The sequence below is a fragment of the Leiobunum rupestre genome, chromosome 11, assembly GCF_980474605.1.
Source record: "Leiobunum rupestre chromosome 11, qqLeiRupe1.1.hap1, whole genome shotgun sequence".
Classification (NCBI taxonomy): domain Eukaryota; kingdom Metazoa; phylum Arthropoda; class Arachnida; order Opiliones; family Sclerosomatidae; genus Leiobunum; species Leiobunum rupestre.
The window spans coordinates 29,393,029-29,416,286 of record NC_143394.1 but is presented as its reverse complement, the minus strand read 5'-3'; the positions used below and the strand labels follow the sequence as shown (position 1 = coordinate 29,416,286).

The following is a 23,258-nucleotide window of genomic DNA, read 5'->3' as shown; positions in this document are numbered from 1 at the left end:
AACTCCCGATTTGTAAATACAAGGTATATGAAAAATAGTGTTAGGAGAGGCGTCCTAATGATTTTTCAAGCCAATTCGACCGAAACTATTTCGTGACAATTTAGCATTTTCCGAGTTAAGGAACACTTGATGTATGGATGACCCCTTATATTTAGCAATCGAATTTTTAATTGAATGTTAAATTTAAGGTTTCCGTACATCATTTGTTTTATTATCTCCGAAACGACTCAATATTGAAAAATATTTAATTTCGTATTTTCGATGCTACTTAAAATATACACTCTTTTACGAAGTCAGCCATTTCATTACAGGCCTAATTTAAAATAGTACAGGCAAGGGCGCCTGCACGTGCTCATTAGCTCGAGACGTCGCGTGCGCTTGACCGCGTAAAGCGGCCTTGCATGCGCTATTTGAAATCAGACCTGTAATAAAATGGCAGCTCTCACAAATAAGGATATAAAAGAGTGTATAGAATTAATAGGACGATGAAAATCGTAAGCCGTCCTAATCCGGATAAAAACCCCTTCTAAACCCTCTATATTGTCCGTTTGGACTAGGGAACCGTTGGCGAATTCGGAGGACCGAGCAAGATGGATGTACCAAGCGGTTCCCCACGCCCAAACGTCCATATAGCCACAGTGCTAAATTGGAGTACGCGGCGAAGCGCAAGCGATCATTTGCTATTTGGAGCATGTCTATGTCCATTAGCAGCTCGTTCCGCATACGCATGTTTAGAACTAAAACAAACGGTTCTAAACATAATATACGGAACTGTGGTGTTCCAATTAAACAATTATGCTGGTTACAGCATTGATTTTCCATGTCTGTGGGCATTGGCCTGCAATTCCCACAGACACAAAATTCTGGATGGGGGTTAGGCTCAGGATTAGGAAAAGGCGCGCCATCTTCTGGAGCTCCGTATACATTCGCATTTGGGGTTGCTACATCTGGTCCTTGAGGTTCACATTGGCCTAGCTCTTGAATATTCATGTCCGCAATTTCGCTCGCAGTACTCTCTGCAATTGCCTCATTAGCCAGTACACTAAATTCTGGCAATATTTGAGCCACTTTCATAAGGAGCAAATTTTTTGCTTTGTCCGTCATAGTATTGATAATATTCTAAAGCGAAATAATCTTATCACACATGGTATTTCGACAGATTTAGCCACAGTGGCGCACCTCAATACTCAATAACGTCCGGATTTATACTAATTTGTTTTAAATTATTAAACCAAATCCCCCAAAATTATTTCGGGATGCGCCACTGCTTAGCCTTCTATATATAGCTTTTGCGATTAAACTAAGGTTTAGCGTAATAATACACACCTTATTATCCTCGTTCCGGTTTGCTAGACCACTTTCCAGGAACGATTCGTAATCTTTATCAATCTGGACCATAGCAGCCTTTATGGCTCTGTTTCCGGCTGCTTTTGGGCCGGCTTTTCTCGGTGGTTTTTTGGTGGCTTTTGCAAGGGGCTTCGTCCTCTTTTTACCCCTGCCGGTTTTGTATCTGCTCTTTTCTAGAACTTCCCAAGGTTCAACTTCGTATTCCTATAGAGTAACACGATTTCTTTTAAAATGGGCAGTACTTTGAATTTAAGCTCTCGGTCTTACTTCTTCAAATTCCACATTCGTAGTAGGAACCTTTTCACTAGGAGCAATAGAACTGCCCTATTTAACATAATTTTATTAAAACTGAAATTTGAACTCGCAGTAATGTAAAGCGGTATTATTATTAAAGCAATCAGTTGTATCTCGAGTACAATTTTTGTATTAGATATAGCATAAGTAATATAATAGACATAAGTATGGCACTGAATGATTTCGGTTAATGATAGTCTGACCTAGTCTAAAATGTTTTACACTGTCCGGAAGGGATGCAACGGTTAACCGGAACCGATAATTTTTAAATCTAGGAACCGGAACCGATATTTGTAAAAAATGATAACCGGAACCGGAACCGATATTTGTAAAAAATGATAACCGGAACCGGAACCGCGTTTTTTAGAAAGATAAACGGTTCTAAAACTTTTTACCACCAAGTAGAAAGTTTACTAATTTAGAAGGATTAGGAATGAAACTAATAACCAGAACCAATAGAAACCGGGTAAATTCTTGGAACCGGAACCGTTTGTCAAAATTCTAGGAACCGGAACCGTTTGTCAAAATTCTAGGAACCGGAACCGTTTATATCAAAATTCTAGGAACCGGAACCGTTAAAGTAAAAATTTAAGAACCGGAACCGATATCAGAAATGCGGTCTTATATATTGTTAATGATTAGCCATCCCGGTATCCATACAAATGAATTTTTACAAATTAACTTACTTGTTGCAACATTGTCTCTATATCCAAATTCCAGTTTGCTTGAAGGAACGCAGGCTTAGGTTGTTTATTTTCCTCTGTATCTGACGATACAGAGGACTCGGAAAATTCCGAACTTTCGGAATCCAATTCCGCTTCAAATGATGTGGTAGCTTGTTTGTCAATTTTCTTTTTTTTAGAAGTGCCTTTACGATTTCTGCACGGAATTTTTTTAGTGCCGATCTCGTCACACGTGCATTTGTCCGTGCACAGCTTGCCGGTAGCTTTGCATGGACAAATGTTTCTCCCCGTAATTGTTCTGCACCCAGTCTTGCAATTGCAAGATCCTCCCCATGGATTTTTTAAAGTATCGCGAATCGCTAGTGGTAGATCCATGTTTGAATTTAAACTTATCGTAATGAATGTCCTGAGCTTTTGACTACGTAAACCGAAATGAGTGACGATGAAAAAAAAATGTTTATGGTCGCTGTATTTTAGCGGAACTTCGTCAAGAAAGAAAGTAATTTGGAAATTTGCGAAATTATCTCTGCTGGAGAGTTTTTCCCTCGCGTTCGCTCATGTCTCATGTGTCATCCCGTGACCTATCCCATGGTGGTTTTCGTTTCTCTTTTGTCACACTACTCTGCTAAATGTTTTTTTTTTGCTTTTGATTAGTTTCTATCTAGAAGGGTAGTTTTTTTTTTAAAAGGACCCCTACCCCGTTAGATCTACATGGCACCCACCTTTTCTGAAGCACATATTGACTAAGTGGTACTGGCAGAAACAACGAATATTAAAAGGGAAATAATTTACTAAATTTGAATGTAGCTATTTTATAATTTAATATCTTAATCTCTGTAATAGGCCTTTATATAAAGTACCATTGCCCTCATTGTTTAGTTGTTACGTTTCACCATGATAGCCAATAGAAGTGAGCATAAACTCGGTCTTATTCAACTTGTTAAAAAGTTCCACGCGCGTCTTGACATTTTAGCGTAAATGGGCTCGAACGATTTCGCGCGTGCTCCCTGAAATTAAAAAAGAAATGCGCGAGCCTTTTACGCTAAAATATTAAAGAGCGCGTGGAACATTTTAACAAGTTGAACAAGGCACGAATTAAAAATCGACGAATCACTCTTTTTATAAAGTGTTACCAAAAGTGACATAAGACCCATAAGACTACCTCTTTTTACTTCGCGACAAGCGCTCATTAAAAATTATACCGTACTGACACACTTTTGGGTCTTATGTCGCTTTTAATGTTACGGATTTGTAAGTCAAATAAATAGTCTTTTTGGGAGAGCAAACGAATTTTTTTATTCTCAACTGAAAACTGTCTAAAAACCCCACCACTCTTATACTCGACCAAATCGCATCTGTCCAACTTCTCCTTTTCGCGGCCACTACTAGGAGTGACCAATTTTCCGAGAAAGGCAGTGTTATTTTCTAGTAACAATATGAACAACAACAAAAAACTGCGAAGAAGAGCGAGCGAGATTGAGAACCCAGCTGAAAGGCATAAACGCTTAAAAGTAGATAGGGATCTCTTCTCTATTAGGGCACTAATGGTTAATTTTTTAGACCCATTTAACTTCGAACACGAAACCTCCACATTCTACAAGCATGAAGTATGCTCGTTAAATTTGATGGCATTTCCCCCTCTCTGGCTCTTTCTCGTTTACAAACATCTTACGGTTAAAGGAATCAAGAAATTTCCAATCCTATTACAACAATTATAGACATATTTCAAACCTTTTTAAAGTAATACGTTAACCAAACATCAATACAAATTAGGAAAAACTAAACACTATCATTAATGGTTAATTTAACATTAATTCTGAACGACCATTTAGTCAACTGAGTTGTAATATTTTTGATTAGCAGCCCATACTCTTTAAACTATACTCTAAAAACTAACGAAGGCACTCTCAGGTAATGTTTCGTTTATGTTATACAACAGTGATTTTTATTATTGTCGTTGAACGTTCATAGAGATACTAGATGCGTTAGTAAGCGCACCAAAGCATTGTATATTGTACCAGTCATGGAGCCTAAAGACTATACCTATATAGATAACTTACTAGACAATATATTTCAGATAAAAAGTCCACTTCGAGATAAAAAAGTTATATAGTAATTGTTGGCTACTTGCGGCGTATTATATCAATTTCCAATTTAAGGGCTCCATGAAGAAAAGGGGAGAACTACCAGAAGATCACCCGAAGCGCATCCATTCTACCAGAGGAATGGTTGATCCGCCATCGCCATCAAAAGAGCCTTAAGGCTAGCTCAACTAAGCAGATTCCAACAAGAGTGAAAGACGCCATAGTGCCTTACGGTCGAAGGACGCCATAGTGCCTTACGGTCGAAGGACGCCATAGTGCCTTACGGTCGAAGGACGCCATAGTGCCTTACGGTCGAAGGACGCCATAGTGCCTTACGGTCGAAGGACGCCATAGTGCCTTACGGTCGAAGGACGCCATAGTGCCTTACGGTCGAAGGACGCCATAGTGCCTTACGGTCGAAGGACGCCATAGTGCCTTACGGTCGAAGGACGCCATAGTGCCTTACGGTCGAAGGACGCCATAGTGCCTTACGGTCGAAGGACGCCATAGTGCCTTACGGTCGAAGGACGCCATAGTGCCTTACGGTCGAAGAAGGCCATAGTGCCTTACGGTCGAAGGATGCCATTGCTAGTGCCTTGTTAGCAAAGGACGCTATTGCTAGTGCCTTGTTAGCAACGGACGCTATTGCTAGTGCCTTGTTAGCAAAGGACGCTATTGCTAGTGCCTTGTTAGCAACGGACGCTATTATTCAGTCATTTTAGTGACGTGAAAAGTAAAAAACCACCAAGGTTTTCGACATTCCCAAGAACGTATCAATTCCCAATGGCTCATAAGCCTAAAAAGCCGAGGGGCTAACCACTCTTAGAAAGTCTGTACACCGGATTACGCTTAGATTAGCACTGCCAAAGGCAGGGACTTCAAAGATTACGCGTAATCCCATTAGTACAGTCAAAGGTACGGCTCTGTACACCGATTACGCGGAGTGATCAGCCCCTCGTATAAAGCAAAGGGGAAATAAAAAGATTTGCCAAGAATGCGATAATATTATTTAGTGCCACACTTATTTATTACTTCTGGCCATACACGGCTTCGACAAGTGTTACTTATTTATTACTTCTGGCCATACGCGGCTTCGATTTCAAACAAACAACGGAATAGTTCTTTATATAAAATAACCTTGGCCATCTTGTTGAAATGTTGCCTCCCCGATTCAGCTGGGGATCCGTTTTATCTCCCACTAAAGAGTTTATGAACTCATTCTTAGGCATTGGCTGAACTATTCCAAGGCAACATTTCAACAAGCAATCGTAAAGACATTTTATAAAATCAACTATTACACGAGTTACGTGGTTTTAGTTCTCAAACGGCGCGCGGATTCCTATGCGAGCGGCGGCATCCTAATCCATTTTTCGATATTCCGTTCGCCTCCTGCTCGTATAGCATGGAGGGGGGAGAATGAATTCAAAATTGGGGGCGGCTCTTTTGTTTCGGTCTGGTCGGACCTTGAACCCCCTCCTCCTCGTACAGCGGGGAGGGGGGGAGAATGAATTCAAAATTGGGGGCGGCTCTTTTGTTTCGGTCTGGTCGGACCTTGGACCAAGGTCGGACCTAGGTCGGACGAAGATAATGTAGTCCCCAATTTTTCATTTCCTCTTTTCCGCCCGCTCGCAGAAGCATGGCAGTGATGGGTTATAACGTACAGAAGTTTGGGACAAATCAAGCGTAAAGTTTTAGTTTTACTTTCAACGTGTAGTGTATTTCTTTTCGGAAATTGGTTAGTTTTTGAAGACCAAAAGTTATAGAATAGGGTTAGTAGCCAAAGAGAAGTAGACGGCAGTTTCGTTATTTGCCGGTTTGTAAGGAGTGTAAAATTGCGGTTATTTTTCTAAAACAAATCAGACCACCACAATTTCAATCGCCTTCGGTCTTTGTTTAGAAATGACAACGAGGGGCAAGTTCAAACAAAGGTAATTATTTCAATTTTCAGTGCATGGGCGCCCCCTCACCCTTTTTATGAGCTATAAATGTCCATGGGCCAAGAAACGATAAATCTGGGCCTATGTTTTGACTGAGTATGAAGATTGCCTCCCCCCCTTGAAAACTTTCTGCGGGCGCCCCTGTTTCAGTGGTAATATTGTAAATATTAGCTAATCTAAATTAATCCCCTAAAATATGAAATTTATATATTGATATACTGATAGAAATATAAATGTCTGCCGTAATACTCTGTAATTTACAGTTCAGCCTAGCCTTAGTCTCCATTAGTTTTTTCGCGGTATGTGGTTCTTCTTTGAGATATAGGGATGAGCCTAATTTATCACCTAGGCCATCTTTTTTCTTCTAAATTTTATGCTGTAATTTTGTTATGAACCTATGTGGAAATCGGGATTAGGACTAAACTGATATTCTAAAGAAGGCCTGTTTTATTTAGTCTTGGCAATGATGTATAGATTCCTAGGTTCTTAGCGATAAGAAAACTAACGTTTCTTCTCAGTGATTTTCTTCGCCACATCAAAGACCACGTTCTTTTCCAACAGTTTTTCTCTGTTGGGGTTCTAGTCCTCGGTAAGGATGTGCCACTTAGCCAGTGGCGAAGTAAGTGTTTAGCCGTAAGAAAAACTAACTTTTTTACCAGTGATTTTCTTCGCCACATCAAAGACCACGTTCTTTTCCAACAGAGTTTTTTTCTGTTGGGGTTCTAGTCCTCGGTAAGGATGTGCCACTTAGCCAGTGGCGAAGTAAGTGTTTAGCGATAAGACAACTAACGCTTCTTCTCTCAGTGATTTTCTTCGCCACATCAAAGACCACGTTCTTTTCCAACAGTTTTTTTCTGTTGGGGTTCTAGTCCTCGGTAAGGATGTGCCACTTAGCCAGTGGCGAAGTAAGTGTTTAGCGATAAGACAACTAACGCTTCTTCTCTCAGTGATTTTCTTCGCCACATCAAAGACCACGTTCTTTTCCAACAGAGTTTTTTTCTGTTGGGGTTCTAGTCCTCGGTAAGGATGTGCCACTTAGCCAGTGGCGAAGTAAGTGTTTAGCGATAAGACAACTAACGCTTCTTCTCTCAGTGATTTTCTTCGCCACATCAAAGACCACGTTCTTTTCCAACAGTTTTTTTCTGTTGGGGTTCTAGTCCTCGGTAAGGATGTGCCACTTAGCCAGTGGCGAAGTAAGTGTTTAGCGATAAGACAACTAACGCTTCTTCTCTCAGTGATTTTCTTCGCCACATCAAAGACCACGTTCTTTTCCAACAAGAGTTTTTTTCTGTTGGGGTTCTAGTCCTCGGTAAGGATGTGCCACTTAGCCAGTGGCGAAGTAAGTGTTTAGCGATAAGACAACTAACGCTTCTTCTCTCAGTGATTTTCTTCGCCACATCAAAGACCACGTTCTTTTCCAACAGTTTTTTTCTGTTGGGGTTCTAGTCCTCGGTAAGGATGTGCCACTTAGCCAGTGGCGAAGTAAGTGTTTAGCGATAAGACAACTAACGCTTCTTCTCTCAGTGATTTTCTTCGCCACATCAAAGACCACGTTCTTTTCCAACAGTTTTTTTCTGTTGGGGTTCTAGTCCTCGGTAAGGATGTGCCACTTAGCCAGTGGCGAAGTAAGTGTTTAGCGATAAGACAACTAACGCTTCTTCTCTCAGTGATTTTCTTCGCCACATCAAAGACCACGTTCTTTTCCAACAGAGTTTTTTTCTGTTGGGGTTCTAGTCCTCGGTAAGGATGTGCCACTTAGCCAGTGGCGAAGTAAGTGTTTAGCGATAAGACAACTAACGCTTCTTCTCTCAGGGATTTTCTTCGCCACATCAAAGACCACGTTCTTTTCCAACCGAGTTTTTCTCTGTTGGGGTTCTAGTCCTCGGTAAGGATGTGCCACTTGGCCAGTGGAAAGTAAGTTTTTAGCGATAAGAAAACTAACGTTTCTTCTCAGTGATTTTCTTCGCCACATCCAAGACCATGTTCTTTTCCAACCGAGTTTTTCTCTGTTGGGGTTCTAGTCCTCGGTAAGGATGTGCCACTTAGCCAGTGGCGAAGTAAGTGTTTAGCGATAAGACAACTAACGCTTCTTCTCTCAGTGATTTTCTTTGACACATCAAAGACCACGTACTATTCCAACCGAGTTTTTCTCTGTTGGGGTTCTAGTCCTCGGTAAGGATGTGCCACTTAGCCAGTGGCGAAGTAAGTGTTTAGCGGTAAGACAACTAACGCTTCTTCTCTCAGTGATTTTCTTTGACACATCAAAGACCACGTACTATTCCAACCGAGTTTTTCTCTGTTGGGGTTCTAGTCCTCGGTAAGGATGTGCCACTTAGCCAGTGGCGAAGTAAGTGTTTAGCGGTAAGACAACTAACGCTTCTTCTCTCAGTGATTTTCTTTGACACATCAAAGACCACGTACTATTCCAACCGAGTTTTTCTCTGTTGGGGTTCTAGTCCTCGGTAAGGATGTGCCACTTAGCCAGTGGCGAAGTAAGTTTTTAGCCGTAAGAAAAACTAACTTTTTTACCAGTGATTTTCTTCGCCACATCAAAGACCACGTTCTTTTACAACAGAGTTTTTTTCTGTTGGGGTTCTAGTCCTCGGTAAGGATGTGCCACTTAGCCAGTGGCGAAGTAAGTAAGTGTTTAGCGATAAGACAACTAACGTTTCTTCTCTCAGTGATTTTCTTTGACACCACGAAGACAACGAGCTTTTTCTACTGAGTTGATCCCTGCTAGATTTCTAATCCTCGGTGATGAAGTTCCTCTTGGTGACTGCTAATACTTTTACAAGGGGACATCAACCCAATTAATAATGCCACTTAGAATACATCAACTAATTAACGACTGGAGCAATATTCCAACCAAATTATTACAATTACCTTCCAAAAAGCGATTACTTTATGGTTAGATGATTTTTTCCCGTATCCAAATTCATTGTCCCCAACGAGCACCGATCAGTATATCATTGTTAAATGTGCTATTATTCGTGCCTTTTATACAATGTCTGACCACAAATAAACCACCTTTGGATTTGTGGTTCCTAGCCTTAGGAACAAAATTTCCATTTGACTGTGGTGAATACATCTTTAGCAGTAATCAAAAATAAGGTGTCTACCAGGGATTTTCCTAGACTCCTGAAAGACCTACTTTAGTGTACGTTTTTAGCAGTAAGCGCGCTAATTTTTCTACAGTCGAATTTCTTTGACATGCGTCGAAGACAACATGCTTTTCCAGCGGAAATCAAGTATTCCTCCTGGGGTTCCTAGCCCCGAAAATCAAATAATCGATTTGCATATGGCGTTCTTGAGAGGGGACCGTTAGCAGCCTTGAAAATAATAACGGTGGTCAAAGACCAGTTTATTAATTGTTCAAACCAGTTTATAAATTAAAATTTTGGGGGATCACTGGTCACCGTGTCCAGTTTATTAATTCAAAATAAAAATAGGTGACCAGATTAATAATTCAAAACATTACTAAAAAATAGGTGATGACCATTTTATTGATTTTAGGTTTCTACCTCAAATAATCAATCCTCTAGTCTCGCTTTCCCCAGTTTAATAATTCATAAGCTACTAGCTAGGGTTCACTGGTCACAAAGAAAAGACCATTTAATAATTAAAAATTATGAGGTCATAGGGACCAGTTTAGAAAAAACCTTATTTCCAAGGCTGAGCGCTAGTACGTTTTCGTAGAAATTTACTACATACGCCATCTCTCGATTGAAAAATCTAAAACGAAGCGCGCTTTATAATATTTTGTATATAGTTTATAAAAATTTTTCATAAATAAATTTATTCTTTGATCTACAGCGTTATAGTTTCAACTAGTAACCATACAAAAAAATCTAGTTTGGTTATATAACTCCTTTATCGCTATTTTATTATTTACATGATTGTAAATATATTTTTGTATCAATAATAAAGGAAATAAACTGGGATAAATTGCTGAACCTTATTCCATCTAATCTTTATAGTAAAATTTCATTTCCAAGTCAAACTTTTCAACTTATGTAAATTTCTTCACATGGCAGCACGATAAATTTCAATAGAAAGTGGGCTTAATCAGCTTGTTTTGTTTATGATGTTGGTACAGAATCTCAAGTCCAGATGGCGATAGTATAGCTTTTAATTAGTTCCTATTTTTAATACTAGGTGGCAGCACATGCCAAGGACGTCTTTTTTCACTTTTTTTTACTTTTTTTGATAGAGCCGAGACTTGCTTTGAGCCTGAAGTGTTGAGAAGTCGACCACCGTTGCATTCTGCATTATAATTTGGTTTCAACCACGAAACTACACACAATTATCAAAAACTCTTGAAAGCAAACTTCACAAAAGATAATTTTCACCGAGTTCACGAAAATCGTTTCTCTGTCGTCTGCCTAAAAAACCCGCGATTTACCGCGAAAATAGGACTATCCTATTGGTTATAAAGTGGGCGGGGCGTAATTTCGGCTAGAATTATTTTGGCTAGATCTAATTTTGCTGGATCGCACTTCGGAGACTTTTGCAACCCATTTTTTTCTAGCTCGCCAATCGACCTAGCCAATTTGCGATTTCTAGCCGATGGGCTAAAAATTTGGCTAGAACTTTTGCAACGGGCCTTAGACGCCCCGAAATATAACTAGACCTTTATATACATTTCTTATATCTATGGTTACACGGCAGCATTCTAGTTACCTATGAGATTTCTATGTTAAATCATGGCCCAAGCGATGTCTTTTGTTCAACGTTCTTATACATATATACGTTTTTACCTCTCCGAGGGGACTTTGTACCCTAGGAGAGGTTATTGGTTTTACTGAAATAGATAATTTTCAGTTCTTGGTATCAGGGCAGATCTGATTTTTACTATAATGTTGTTTCAAAAATACCGCCACATTTTCAATTGGAATGTAGAGGTCGCTTTGCACTTTCGAGAAAAGTAAGAGGGCCGAGTGCCGACTAAAATTATGCTAAGCCGAAGTGATTTGGAATTGTCTTTTCTAAATACTAAGAAAATTCATCGAATAGAAAATTAAATTTATAATTGTTATTATTTAATTCCCCTAATGTAATTGTCATTGAGTTGCCAAAGTTCAAGTAAGTTCCTTTTATTCATTAGTAACTTCATAGTTGTACCAACTATCCGCTTTCTTACAAACAACGGCTGACCTAACCATTGATTAATCCATGGCTTAACCATTCTCAGACCTATATCATAAGTTTATGACCTTAAGGGACCTTATGATAAATCTATGCTTTTATTTTATGTTTAGGTAGAAAGGAATGGCTTAGAAGCAATCATCTTAATTTTGTGTTTTGGTGCAATGCCATCAGATTATGATGCTCAAAAATCTAGTGATCCATACAGCTTTGAGGACTATGAAAGTGGATTTATAGGTGTTGATATAGTTACTTGTATGTGTTCCAAAATACTAGAAACTGGGAAATTGGGTTTTTAAAAAGTTTAAAGATTAGACAAATACCTGTATGCAGGTGCAGAAATGAGCTTTGGTGGATCAATTAGTTATCAGTAGGTTTTGATGTATATATTTAACCATTACCAAATTTCTAACTTGAGAGTTTATTAGGGAGGAATGGAAGTCTTTGTTTGACAACCCAGAATTTTTCCAAAAACTTAAAAATGCGGGCTGTAAGGGGCTCTTGCGAAGTTCCAGATTTCGAAGCATTTGCTGGAAGGTTAGTTTATAAATATAGGAATATGTTTTGTGATTTCAAAAGCTACTTTTTATTTAGGTTTATTTAGAATGTCTACCAGAGGAAAGGTCAGAATGGATTTCAAAAACGTGGGATGTGAGAAAAACATATCGAGAAATTCAAGAAAAGGTAGATGTTGAATTTTTTTTATTGCTTGTATAATCTTATACATTTATTACAGCTAGCAACCAATCCACGCTCTGATGCGAATGATTTAGACCTAAATCTAAATAATCCATTATCCCAAGAAGATAAAGTACATTTTTCCTTGAGAAAGAATGATGTAGATACTAAAAAATACTTAATTTCAGAGCCCATGGAATAAATATTTCCAAGATAGTGAACTTCAAGTGACAATAAAACAAGATGTTATAAGGACGTGCGTGTGACACACTAATCAAATAAAAATACGCTAATGTTTTATATTGGTCTTTAGATTTCCTGAAATAGACTTTTTCCAAACTCCAGATGTGCAAGCCATGATGGTTCGAATATTATTTTGCTACGCTAGACAATTCCCAGAGATTTCATATAGACAAGGGATGCACGAGCTTTTAGCTCCTCTTCTTTACGTATTGCATTGCGACCAACAGGCTTTGCTACATGCTAACGAATTAGACGTTGTTAGGCAAGAAATAAAAGAGCTTCTCGATCCAGAGTTTACAGAGCCAGATGCATTGTAAGCTATTCTTCAATTATTATATTCTATTCTTCATACCACTCATTTACATTTTTTTTCTTGGCGAAATTTAAATTTTAGTTTCTTATTTTCTCAATTGATGGAGAACGTGGAAACTTGGTACATTAGCAGCGATCGAAGGCATAACAAGGTTCCAATGTTGCCGAATTAAAAATTAGCAGTTCTTAAATGCCTTTGTTGTTTAATTTTTAGATGGAGCATTTAAAACTCGCTCCATTCTCTCGGCCCCCTGAAACTAGTCCTAATAGTGTTATTGAAGTGAAGTTAACAAAAATACACGAACAACTTCTAAAACGCCATGATTCTGAAGTTTTTCACTGTTTGAAGGACTTGGATATTAGTCCACCAGTTTACGGAATGTAAGGTTTCTTTTAACCAATAATAAATATTGGTGTAATACTGTGTTTGTATGGGCTTTCAGACGCTGGCTAAGGTTGCTATTTGGACGGGAATTCTGCATCCAGGATTTATTAGTCATTTGGGATGCGATATTTTCGGCCAGCGTTTCTTTTGATCTTGTGGATTATATATTTGTGTCGATGCTCGTTAATATTCGTGATCTTCTTATGGCTGGAGACTATACTGCCTGTTTGGGTTACTTGATGAGATATCCAGGTGTTTCGGACATTAAATGTATAATAGATTTAGCGTTGCACTTGAAAGATCCTTTACGGTGGCCCAAACCCATCAACAGAGGGCAAGTAACACCCGCTTCTCCATTAAAACGAAGTATTAGATACAGTGATAGACCCAAAACTTTACTCATCAATGAGGCATTTATGCCTGAACAACGAGCAACCAGTGATCCGATTACTTACGACACACCTAGTCCGGCAGTTGCAGCTGGTAATTTAACTAGCCTGTTTCATATTTGTTATACCGTAATTAATTAAAGTTAAATTTACAGATTCATTTGTGCACCTCAAGCACCCCAAAGAGAAAGCTGTGGTTGAAAAAACTTCAAAAACTCAAATGAAGAAAAATTTTCATACAAGACACTGGAGCGCCAATTGGGAACATCTTGTCGCCTCTGGTTCCGCAAATGGCTCTCCAGGCGATATTAGAAAGATGAAACGAGAAGAATTATTGAAAGGAACGAATCTTAGTCAGAGCTTAAGTAGATTGGATAATGGCTGCAAGGAAATGGTCCCAATGTCTACTCCAACATGGCATAAAAACTTGGTGTGGATCATGTTTTGATTTTTCATTACAGCTTTCTTTTTTACGAATATTTCTAGGGCAGTGCGAGTACTTGATCAGCATTGATCGAGTACCCGACGATTTTTGTAGTCAGATACTCAAACTCAACTCGAATAAGAAAATTTGAAACACTTGTTGATTATCGAGTAGCAGAAATTTGTCTTAATTGGGTACTCGAATAAGCGACCTGTAAAACTCACTGAATTGTTTTTCCCAGCGACAATATTCGGGTTATCAACCAGTCGTGCGGGTAGAAAAATGGGGGAAATAAATCCAAATTAACATCCGTTTCAATGATCTTGAGTGATTGGCTAGCTGGATTCGTATATAAGTTTTTTAGTTTTTCCTATCTGCCGTGAGTGACTGAATAATGAACTTTAATTTAGTGTTTTGTCAATTATTTTTAACTTGTTAGTTGTTATCTAACATACATTTAAGTAGTAACTAGTAGACTTTTTAAAATTTTTCTTAATTACTCGATTACCCGAATAGAACTCGTTGATTAATCAAGTACCCAAATGGGTTTTTCTGACTACTTGACTACTCAAACAATGAGAATTTGAAAATAATCGAATACTCGACAACCTGACTCGATCAAAATATTATCCGACTCGACTACCTGATGAAAAATTTATTAATATTCGAAACCTGACTTGATTGCATAAAACCACTACTAAATATCTCTTTTCATAATTTTAGATTAGAGAAGGTCACGATATTTCAAATGTTTCTCCTACGTCGCAACTTAAAAAGCTACATTCCATGAACGATTACTGTTGGCGGCGTATGACGCTTCATTTAGATAGATTACAAGATGGTTTATTGAAACAGAAGTTGGAGAATGAGGACAAATTACTTTTGGCTGTTGCTGGATTGAAAAGGGTGGGTTTTCGCGTCTTCTCTGCTGGTAGAAAAACTTGGATTTTTACATTTTGTCTTTAGGTTAGAGATATCCTTAAAGGAACCTTAACCTTTACCGAAGAGGTTATAAACGATGAAAACAAAGAAAATGGATTTGTTTGGAATGACGACGACACTCCGTGGCAGATATTAGACGCTTCCGAAGTTAACGAGGATGATAATGTTAAACTCAGATGTTCAAATTTAGAAGAGTTGGAGAGGAGGGAGGCGGTAGATGACGAAACATTTCATTCCAAATGCGATGAAAAAATAACATAGTTAAGCCACTTAATTTGCAAAGTCACGTGATATCTTGAGTATGATTTAAAATGTAATTTGTTTTATGAGCCAAGATTATGTATAAGGCCTTTGTATTTATTTCCAAAAAAGTATAGCGTAAATTAAAATCTTTATAGTACACGATGATAAAAATGGTTTTAAAGACTTTTATTAAACTTTCATAAAAAAAAAGTATACATAAAATTTAGTATGGAATTTGGGCATAAATTTTTACAATAATAGAAATCACAATCTTATTTAATTTGTCACTGGTTAATTTGTCTTAACAAAGCCAAAACCATATTTTGGAGGGTTTGTGGTTTGCAATATTCTTCCAACCACTGGATTACAGATCCAGATAGCTTAGTGAAATTCATGACTGACAAGTTTTTGTCAAAAGAATCGAAAAGACTATCGCATATTGCTTGAAACTATTAAAAAACAATCATTAAAAAGTTTAAGAATTGCTAATAACCTTCGTAAAGTGCCATTACCAGTTGAAATTTTATTTCATCACTAATTTGGTTGGAATTTCCTTGGGCACCAATTTGATGCTGATGAGTTTTTATAATCTGCTCATAATTCCTTTGAAAAATAATTATTTTTTATACCAATTGCTTTACTTTAATTTGACTGTTAATACGTTTTCATGATTTGTAGAGCGACTAATTCCTTTCTTAAGGTATTTAGTTCATCCTCTTGAATTTTCTTTTCCTTAAGAAGATGATGTATGTACTCAATAGCTGTAAAATATGAGAGTTATTCTTTGAGCACATTTTTATTTAATTTTCTTCTAAAAACTTTAATTACATCTTTGTAAAACTGTGGCTTTGCTCAACTTATATCCATTATCATGTAGCTGTTGTTGTTGGGGTTGACAAGTTGGGACTAGGATTTGTAAATCTTCATACCCTTTCTAAAAATTATTATTTTTATTGCACAATTTGTTTGAGGTGGGTTCGCGTAGGTAAAAGCTGTACTTTAATAGCATCTCTTCTTTTTTGTTCCGCTTGTGTATGGGCTTCTCTACGTCTTTCTTTGATGTTAACAGTGGGCTTGTTATCACTGTCTTCATCATCCGTATTTTGGGCTGAAGAAGAGGTTAAAAAGTCAATAGAACATGTTGGCGACGTCCTAGTGAAGGAACAAACTCCAGTACCCCCCGCCAGATTTCCAGATGGAAATTCTGACTTGTTATTATCATCACCTAAAAAAATTGGTGTCCTTCAAAACCAAGGCTTGCCCAAGAAATATTAAAAAACCATTTAAACGCTTAAGAAATAACTGATAATACGAAATCAATATTATCAAAGTTTTCATAACGAATTACTTTTCTAAATATATAAAAGTTATTATTTTAATTGTAAAATTAATATTATTACCTGAAATATTTAGAGACGTAGCCATAGTTACCCATAAAAACAAAACTTACGTAAAGTTGATTACGCAATATTATTCCAGAAATCGCCTCAGTATCGCCATCTATGTTGGTCTGCTTCAAAATATTTGAAGATAGAATGATGACGTTTTTACCTGCTTACGCTGATCACGGCCAACTTCGATCGCGTGTACCGCGCTTTAGCCGCCCCGTCAATCGCCTGAATTTAACGTGTATATATTTTCCCGCCAGGGCTCCGCTATATGGCACGCCATCCTGGTCAAAATTAAGTTGAAATATAGGGTGATGGTTTGGAAATATAGGGTGATGTTTTGGAAATATAAGGTGATCTTTTGGAAATATAAGGCGATCTTTTGGAAATATAGGGTGATCCTTTTTGAATATATAGGGTTATCTTTAGGAAATATAGGGTGATCTTTTGGTAAAATAGACCCTCGTCCATTATATACCTATCTTTTGGAAAAATAGACCCTCGTCCATTATAGACCTATCTTTTCTCGAAACACCAGGAGGGTCGCATTCCCCGATTTCATGATAAGTGAGCGGTAGCACTGCAAATAATAGTTTTAAAGCAAAAGCGAGAGATGGCGATAGCGTCGCTATTTTATAATCACCTTGCATAAGCAGCCGATGCCGGGGATGGTGACGTCAGTGGGAACCCGGAAGCTCAGATTTCCTCATTTAAATCAATGCTGTAATATTGTCTCACCTTATATTTCCAAAACAACACCCTATATTTCCAAACCATCACCCTATATTTTCAAAAGATCACCCTATATTTTCAAAAGAGCACCTTATATTTTCAAAAGATCACCCTATATTTCCAAAACATCACCCTATATTTCCAAACCATCACCCTATATTTCCAAAAGATCACCTTATATTTCCAAAAAATCACCTTATCTTTCCAAAAGATCACCTTATATTTCCAAAACATCACCCTATATTTCAACTTAATTTTGACCAGGATGGCGTGCCATACCGCTACGACCAAAATTTAACGTTAGTCAGATAGGAAAAATAGTGCCGCTCATAGAAATCGGATAACAAACTAGAACGCTTTTGTTAGCTCGAAGTACTATCGGTATGAGCTATTAGTAAGTTTTTAAATTTCTTCAAATTTATTTAGGGCTTAGCTTTATTATACCTTTTCATTATGGACTTATCTACTTCTTCGCCAATAGAGTGCCAGCAGCTTGAAACCCTACGACATCACCAATGTTAAACGTCTATTGAGAAAAAACGCGAAGTTTTCATTACAACCACTACGGAAGCTACGGCTGTGACGTCACTAACTTTTAAAAACGCATCAACTGCTAGCACTCTATTTTATCATTTTTACCTCTCCGAGGGGTTATACAACGACCGTGTCTGTCTGTGGGTCTGTGGGTGTGTCTGTCTGTCAGGACTGCGAACGCGTTCGCATTTTCGGTGCAAAGTGTAATCACTGCGTACGCAGTTTCTCAAAGGGTTGGCAAAACCACCGTGTGACGGTGAGCGTTAACGGATGCATTTGCGGTTTGGTTTGGATGGTGTTTTTTCGCTCACCGTCGTGACGGTTTGGTGTATTACGGTTTTTGTAATGTTTATGCGTAGGTTGTGAGTGTTGAATTGTTGTGTTTGTGTTCTGATGGATGTGCATGTTGAGTCTGTTGTGTTTATATGGGCGTTTTCTCTCCAACTTCTTCTTATTGACTTTGGGACGGACCGAGTGCTGAGTGTAATGCTACCTCTCAACGTCCAATGGCAGGGTTTCCACCAGTTGTACACGGTATTCGTCTTAGTATCAATTTGCGATCGCATCGGGCGGGATTTGAACCCGAGACCTCCTGATTGACAGGCGGACGTTCTACCACAGAACCACCGACACTTGTTACGCCTTATTGAAAATTAGACCTTCAGCTTTATCGGAAGCGTATTTAATAGAGTACGAAATTTTGGTTTAATTGAAATAGAATTGAAATTGAAATTATTGCATCGAAGAAATTCTACTTTAGCGTTTCTCTATTGATTAAAAATAAATGCGCCACCCAGGTTTCGAACCCAGACCATTCGGCTTGGCAGTCGAGCGCTCTACCACAGAACCACCGATAGCTCCTTAGATTCACTGAAATTAAGACAGGCATCGTAAGCATAATAGGTAATAAAGTCTTTTTTTATTAATGAATTTATGAAGGCCTAATCTGGTATTTTTTAAAGGTTAAATCTTGTTTTAGCGCAGTCAGCCGAGATTAGAGGGTTAAAGGGTAGACCCTGTGGGTGGTCCACTTTCTTAACGACCTATATATAGTTCTGTTAATTCAAAGGAGATAATTTAACGTTAATTGCTTTAAGAGGTGGCGGTTAGTCAAGTGGCTCTCTGTGCTTTGTTGATGGTAAGGTTTTTGCTTCTTGTAAATACATTTGGTGTGGATATTTGGATATCTACGATTTCTAACGCAGTCAATGATTTCTTGGGTGTGCGAGTCATTATATGATATTGGAAATTGGACGGCATTGGTCTTTTTCATGTGGTATGCGTCACAACGTCAACAGGAAGTGAACGAGTCGTCCACTACCAGATATCTACGGTATCTTCATCAAGGGCGAGTGTTGAAATAAAATGAGCGTTAAAGATGCGGCAAGTATTTCGTAAGCGAGTAATTCCAAAAAGCCTCTGTAGATATTTCTTTCATTAAAATTTGCTTCGTATTATATTTAACTGATAAACTTGTTCTGTAAAAGGGTTTAATTCAATTGTGCATTGTTATAGTACGTCTAACTTACTGTTGTAACTACTTAACTTATGATATTCTGAATAAATTAAAATTGGTCGTTTCGTCTCAATTATTTTAATTATAATTAAAATTTTATACCGGGCGGGATAGAAATGGGTTAATATTTTTAACAAATAACTCTAAATTGCGGAGATATATCTTTAAGGGTTATCTCGAGAAATTAATACCACTAGGGACAATTCTACCGAGGAGAGGTATATTTTGGCTTGCCAACTTGTTTAGAATGCAGTCCATAGGGGGTTCCTTTTAACTTAACATTACGTATATACTAATCTCCACCACTCTCCCCCTATTCGGCTTTCCGTTGCTATGCAACTCGTTTTGAAATATTCAGGCTTAGTTTCTCTATTCGGTGTTATAGTCGCAAGCCAGATTTCCCGCACGGTACTGACGAGTCCCAAATAGGACGAAACCGGTCTTTCGTTGGATTTTCTGGCTATTTAATTTAATTTAATTTAATTATTCACTCGAAGATCTATTTGGTCCGAGTTTCGCGTTTTTTGTTAGCTCGAAGTACTATCGGTACGAGCTATTAGTAAGTTTTTAAATTTCTTCAAATTTATTTAGGGCTTAGCTTTATTATACCTTTTCATTATGGACTTATCTACTTCATTGAGTTGTAAATAAATAGAGGTACAACTAAATCTGGCTGGCGCGGGACCAATTTCGTTCAATATGGAGACTTTTTCAACTATATCGTTCAACCGTGGCGGCATCTGTCTCTAGTGGTGGCAACTATATTGCAATTGAATTTTTGCGCGAATCATATAACTTTACAAAATATAGATGGCGCTACCACCTAATTACTAAGATGAATTTCGTAGTCTTCTCAGAACAGGTCCCCGTAACCATGGCAACCGAAATCGTAATGGTAATTCTAGCAGTATTATCATAGACAGTATATATCCCTGGCAACGAAAGATACGCCACCTGTGCCACACTGGTGAACTAACACTTTATTTCGCCTAAGATTAAATGGCCGACTTTAGCTCGACGCTAACGCGGTTTTTTTTACATCTTTAAAGCGACTTATGTTTAATTAATGTTGAAGAATGGCTAAAAATTGCGTAATTAAATCATGTAAGAGTAAATACACAAGAGAAAGCTTCTTTTCACAGGTTAGTGTTAGAAATAGTTTTCTTTTTACTATAATTTCCAATCGCTAAGAACGCACTAGAAATCGCGTTTCTTTCAAATCATAGAAAGCTAGTTTTTTTAAATAAAAAATGAAGAATGGTTAATTAAATATTTTAGGAGTAAATACTCAAACAAAACATATCTTTTCACAAGTTACTGTTAGAAATAGTTGTTTTACCCGCAATGATTATGAGTGAAACTGGTGCACAGTAATTGTTTATCGCGAATATCTACGTTAGTATTGTATGTACGGCTATAAACCCAATTGCGAACATTAGGGCCCAGCTATTTCCTACAAAAAAATGTTCTATGAACATTTTACATACGAGCAATCGTTAAAGTTGTACCCGAAACGCGTCTTACAATTTGGCGCCTTCGTTGACTTAAAACTCGCCCGCCGCTCTTCATGTAACCACGTTTAAAATTTACCACCCAGCTAACTCTTGTTATTTATGCAATAGATCTCTTGAAAATGAAGCTATTGTGAAGGTTGTGTGAGATAAAATGATGGGAAAGTCGGAATAATGGGTCACTTCAATTTAAGTTCATATTTACTGCCGAGGGGTAAGACACTCTGCAAACTCGGTGTACTCTGCCGTACCTTTGACAGTGCTAAATGAAACTCGCGAACTCTTGAAAATATGTACCTTTAACAGTGCTAAATGCACGAACTCGGTGTACAGATTATCTGAGACTGTCTTACCCCTCGTTTACTGCCGTAAGGATTAAATTCACAAGATCAGTATCAATGCTTTGAAAAGAAAACACGACACCGATGAGACTGTTCGACATATAGAACGCGAGCGAATCAATCGTATAATAAATTATATTTAATACTTTAAATTAGTATATACATCGTGTATTATTTCAACGCTAATGTAGACCTCAGAGCAGCAAGAATATACTTGGTTAATACCTTATATAAAGAGACATAGAAGAAAAAGAGTCGGCCTCGTGAGCCCTCCCCTAGCTTCTACCATAGGTTTCCTGAAAACTTCCAACTTCTCAACTTCTCCGACCTCCCTCTTACCCCCTATACTAGCGAGCCAATCATATTGTTCAAATTCAAATCGTGTTTTTTTTTTTAAGTAGTACCCGCGACACTAGCGACCCTAGTAGGAATAACGCATTTTTAAAGTGCTATGCCCGTCCAATGTAATCATGTGCAAGGGGGGAAAGAACATGACAGAGAAGTTGGATTGTTGGAAATTTTCATGGCACACGAAGGCGAGCACGAAGGCCACGTCGAGGCAGACTCTCCTTTAGCAAAGACAGTTTCTCTAAACAAAAGTACATCTAATTTTAACAGAAGCCAACTGAAAACCTACCATAAACTAAGTATTATAAATAGTTAGGCATATGCGACCAAGGTAAAATTCCCAAACAAACAGAGAAGAAAAATTTAACTTTTGGATATGAGCAAATTTTATATAACTACGTACCCTAGATTCGAAATATCGGCGTTTCTCGATAGCCGGTTTTCTCGTGAGGCTTTTACTGAGTTCGCGCCGGAAGTCGGAAAAATCGGGCTCCATAGCAGGGTGAGAAATAAGGAATTTCAATAGATAACCCAAAATTATATTATTCCCCTTAATTTTCTTTCGTTTTGAAACATTTTTAGAGCTACAGGCATGATCCATTATTGTTTTAAAACAATATAACGCAAAAATACCTGGTATCTTGAAAACCGCAAGTCAAAAACCACGGCGCAATTTTCACTAAAACTTTACGTTTTAACTATATATCGGTAGCCCTGCCAGCTCCATGGAGGTAGTTTTTTCCGACTTCCGCCGGGAACTCAGTAAGAGCCTGCGTTACGTGCAAGGAGCTTGATTTCCAATATAGGGTACGTAGTTATATTATCTTCTTCTTTCTTTATTTACGCACCAAAGCTGCCACTGGCTGCTTATAGGCACTCAAAAATATTTGGTTACAGATAATACAAACGTTTGAGATATATATATATTAAAAAAAAAAAAACCAATATGAATACCGTAAAACGTTAAGCACAGGAGGGGGTAAGATAGGAGCGTAGGGTACGGGCGAAGGAATGTTTTGAGGGTAGAGACACTAAGTCGTGAGGGAGGGAATTCCAAATGGACAGGGTGCGGTGTGTAAAATGGCGCTGGCGGTAAGAAGTGTTAACGTGAGGTAGGAATATTTTTTTGTTGTGTCCGCGGGTGGAAGTCAAATGTGGGCGGTCGAAAAATTCTCCTTCATGAAGGAAACTGGGGCCTAACACAATCGAGAATAGTTCGGTTAGGTCATTTGCTTGATGTCTTTCTTGTAGCGTGGGAATGGAAAGGAACTGTCGGCGATCATCAGCCTATTTAACGATTTGTTTATGAGGGTAATGTCCTTCTTGAAATGTGGGGACCAAATTGGTGACGCGAAGTCCAGTAGTGGAAGGATAAAGGTTTTGAAGAGAGTCTTGATAAGTTTCGGGGACTTAATTGAAGTGAAAAGTCCTCCGGGTCATGCCTGTAAACATGTTTATCTTTTTGGCCACAGTGTGGCAGTGATCCGAGAAGGACAGCTTCTCATCAATGTGAACCCCAAGATCTCGGATGCAGCTCGTTGGTGGTATGGCTTGGCCCCCCAGATAGTAAGTGTGACGAGAGTTGTTTCTGCCAAGATGGAGAACGTTTGATTTGGCTGCATTGAACGAGAGGCCAGTCTCAGCTGCCCAGGCTTCTACCCTGGATAGGTCAGACTGGAGTTCAACGTGGGATGTGCTGGTCGAGAGCACGTGGATGAGTTTTGTGTCGTCTGCGAATAAACTGACTAGGGCATGGTGGACAGAAGCTGGTAGACTATTGAC

At 38.3% G+C, this 23,258-nt stretch overlaps 2 protein-coding genes across 3 annotated transcripts; one reads left to right on the top strand and one right to left on the bottom strand.

The window, feature by feature from the left end:
- The first annotated feature begins 11,280 nt into the window (after positions 1 to 11,280).
- TBC1D5 (TBC1 domain family member 5) lies at positions 11,281 to 15,294 on the top strand. Its single transcript, XM_090162843.1, has 14 exons — positions 11,281 to 11,427; positions 11,604 to 11,745; positions 11,824 to 11,860; positions 11,919 to 12,027; positions 12,085 to 12,174; positions 12,227 to 12,301; positions 12,357 to 12,424; positions 12,482 to 12,724; positions 12,806 to 12,875; positions 12,938 to 13,104; positions 13,167 to 13,591; positions 13,653 to 13,927; positions 14,645 to 14,827; positions 14,888 to 15,294. The coding sequence occupies exons 2-14, from the start codon at positions 11,655 to 11,657 to the stop codon at positions 15,122 to 15,124; spliced, it is 2,070 nt and encodes a 689-aa protein (XP_090018969.1). The 5' UTR covers positions 11,281 to 11,427; positions 11,604 to 11,654; the 3' UTR covers positions 15,125 to 15,294.
- On the bottom strand, positions 15,278 to 16,863 carry LOC149922180 (max-like protein X). 2 transcript variants are annotated; one of them, XM_090162844.1, is made up of 6 exons: positions 16,507 to 16,863; positions 16,105 to 16,331; positions 15,935 to 16,040; positions 15,768 to 15,867; positions 15,619 to 15,709; positions 15,278 to 15,555 (listed from the first exon to the last, which is right to left on the bottom strand). In XM_090162844.1, the coding sequence occupies exons 1-6, from the start codon at positions 16,529 to 16,531 to the stop codon at positions 15,391 to 15,393; spliced, it is 714 nt and encodes a 237-aa protein (XP_090018970.1). In that variant the 5' UTR covers positions 16,532 to 16,863; the 3' UTR covers positions 15,278 to 15,390. The 2 variants fall into 2 exon arrangements, with proteins under 2 accessions (XP_090018970.1, XP_090018971.1); XM_090162845.1 differs by having other exon boundaries at positions 16,105 to 16,214; positions 16,507 to 16,860.
- Positions 16,864 to 23,258: the final 6,395 nt, after the last annotated feature.

What these genes read in the sequence shown, in the direction of transcription:
- TBC1D5 (XM_090162843.1), top strand. Translation starts at nt 11,655, where the DNA reads ATGCCATCAGATTATGATGCTCAAAAATCTAGTGATCCATACAGCTTT. An exon ending in AGGTGTTGATATAGTTACTT is followed by an intron (nt 11,746 to 11,823) that starts GTATGTGTTCCA and finishes ACCTGTATGCAG; the next exon opens with GTGCAGAAATGAGCTTTGGT. An exon ending in GCGATCGAAGGCATAACAAG is followed by an intron (nt 12,876 to 12,937) that starts GTTCCAATGTTG and finishes TTTAATTTTTAG; the next exon opens with ATGGAGCATTTAAAACTCGC.
- LOC149922180 (XM_090162844.1), bottom strand. Translation starts at nt 16,531, where the DNA reads ATGGCTACGTCTCTAAATATTTCAG. An exon ending in TACGTCTCTAAATATTTCAG is followed by an intron (nt 16,332 to 16,506) that starts GTAATAATATTA and finishes CAATTTTTTTAG; the next exon opens with GTGATGATAATAACAAGTCA. An exon ending in AAAGAAGAGATGCTATTAAA is followed by an intron (nt 16,041 to 16,104) that starts GTACAGCTTTTA and finishes AATAATTTTTAG; the next exon opens with AAAGGGTATGAAGATTTACA.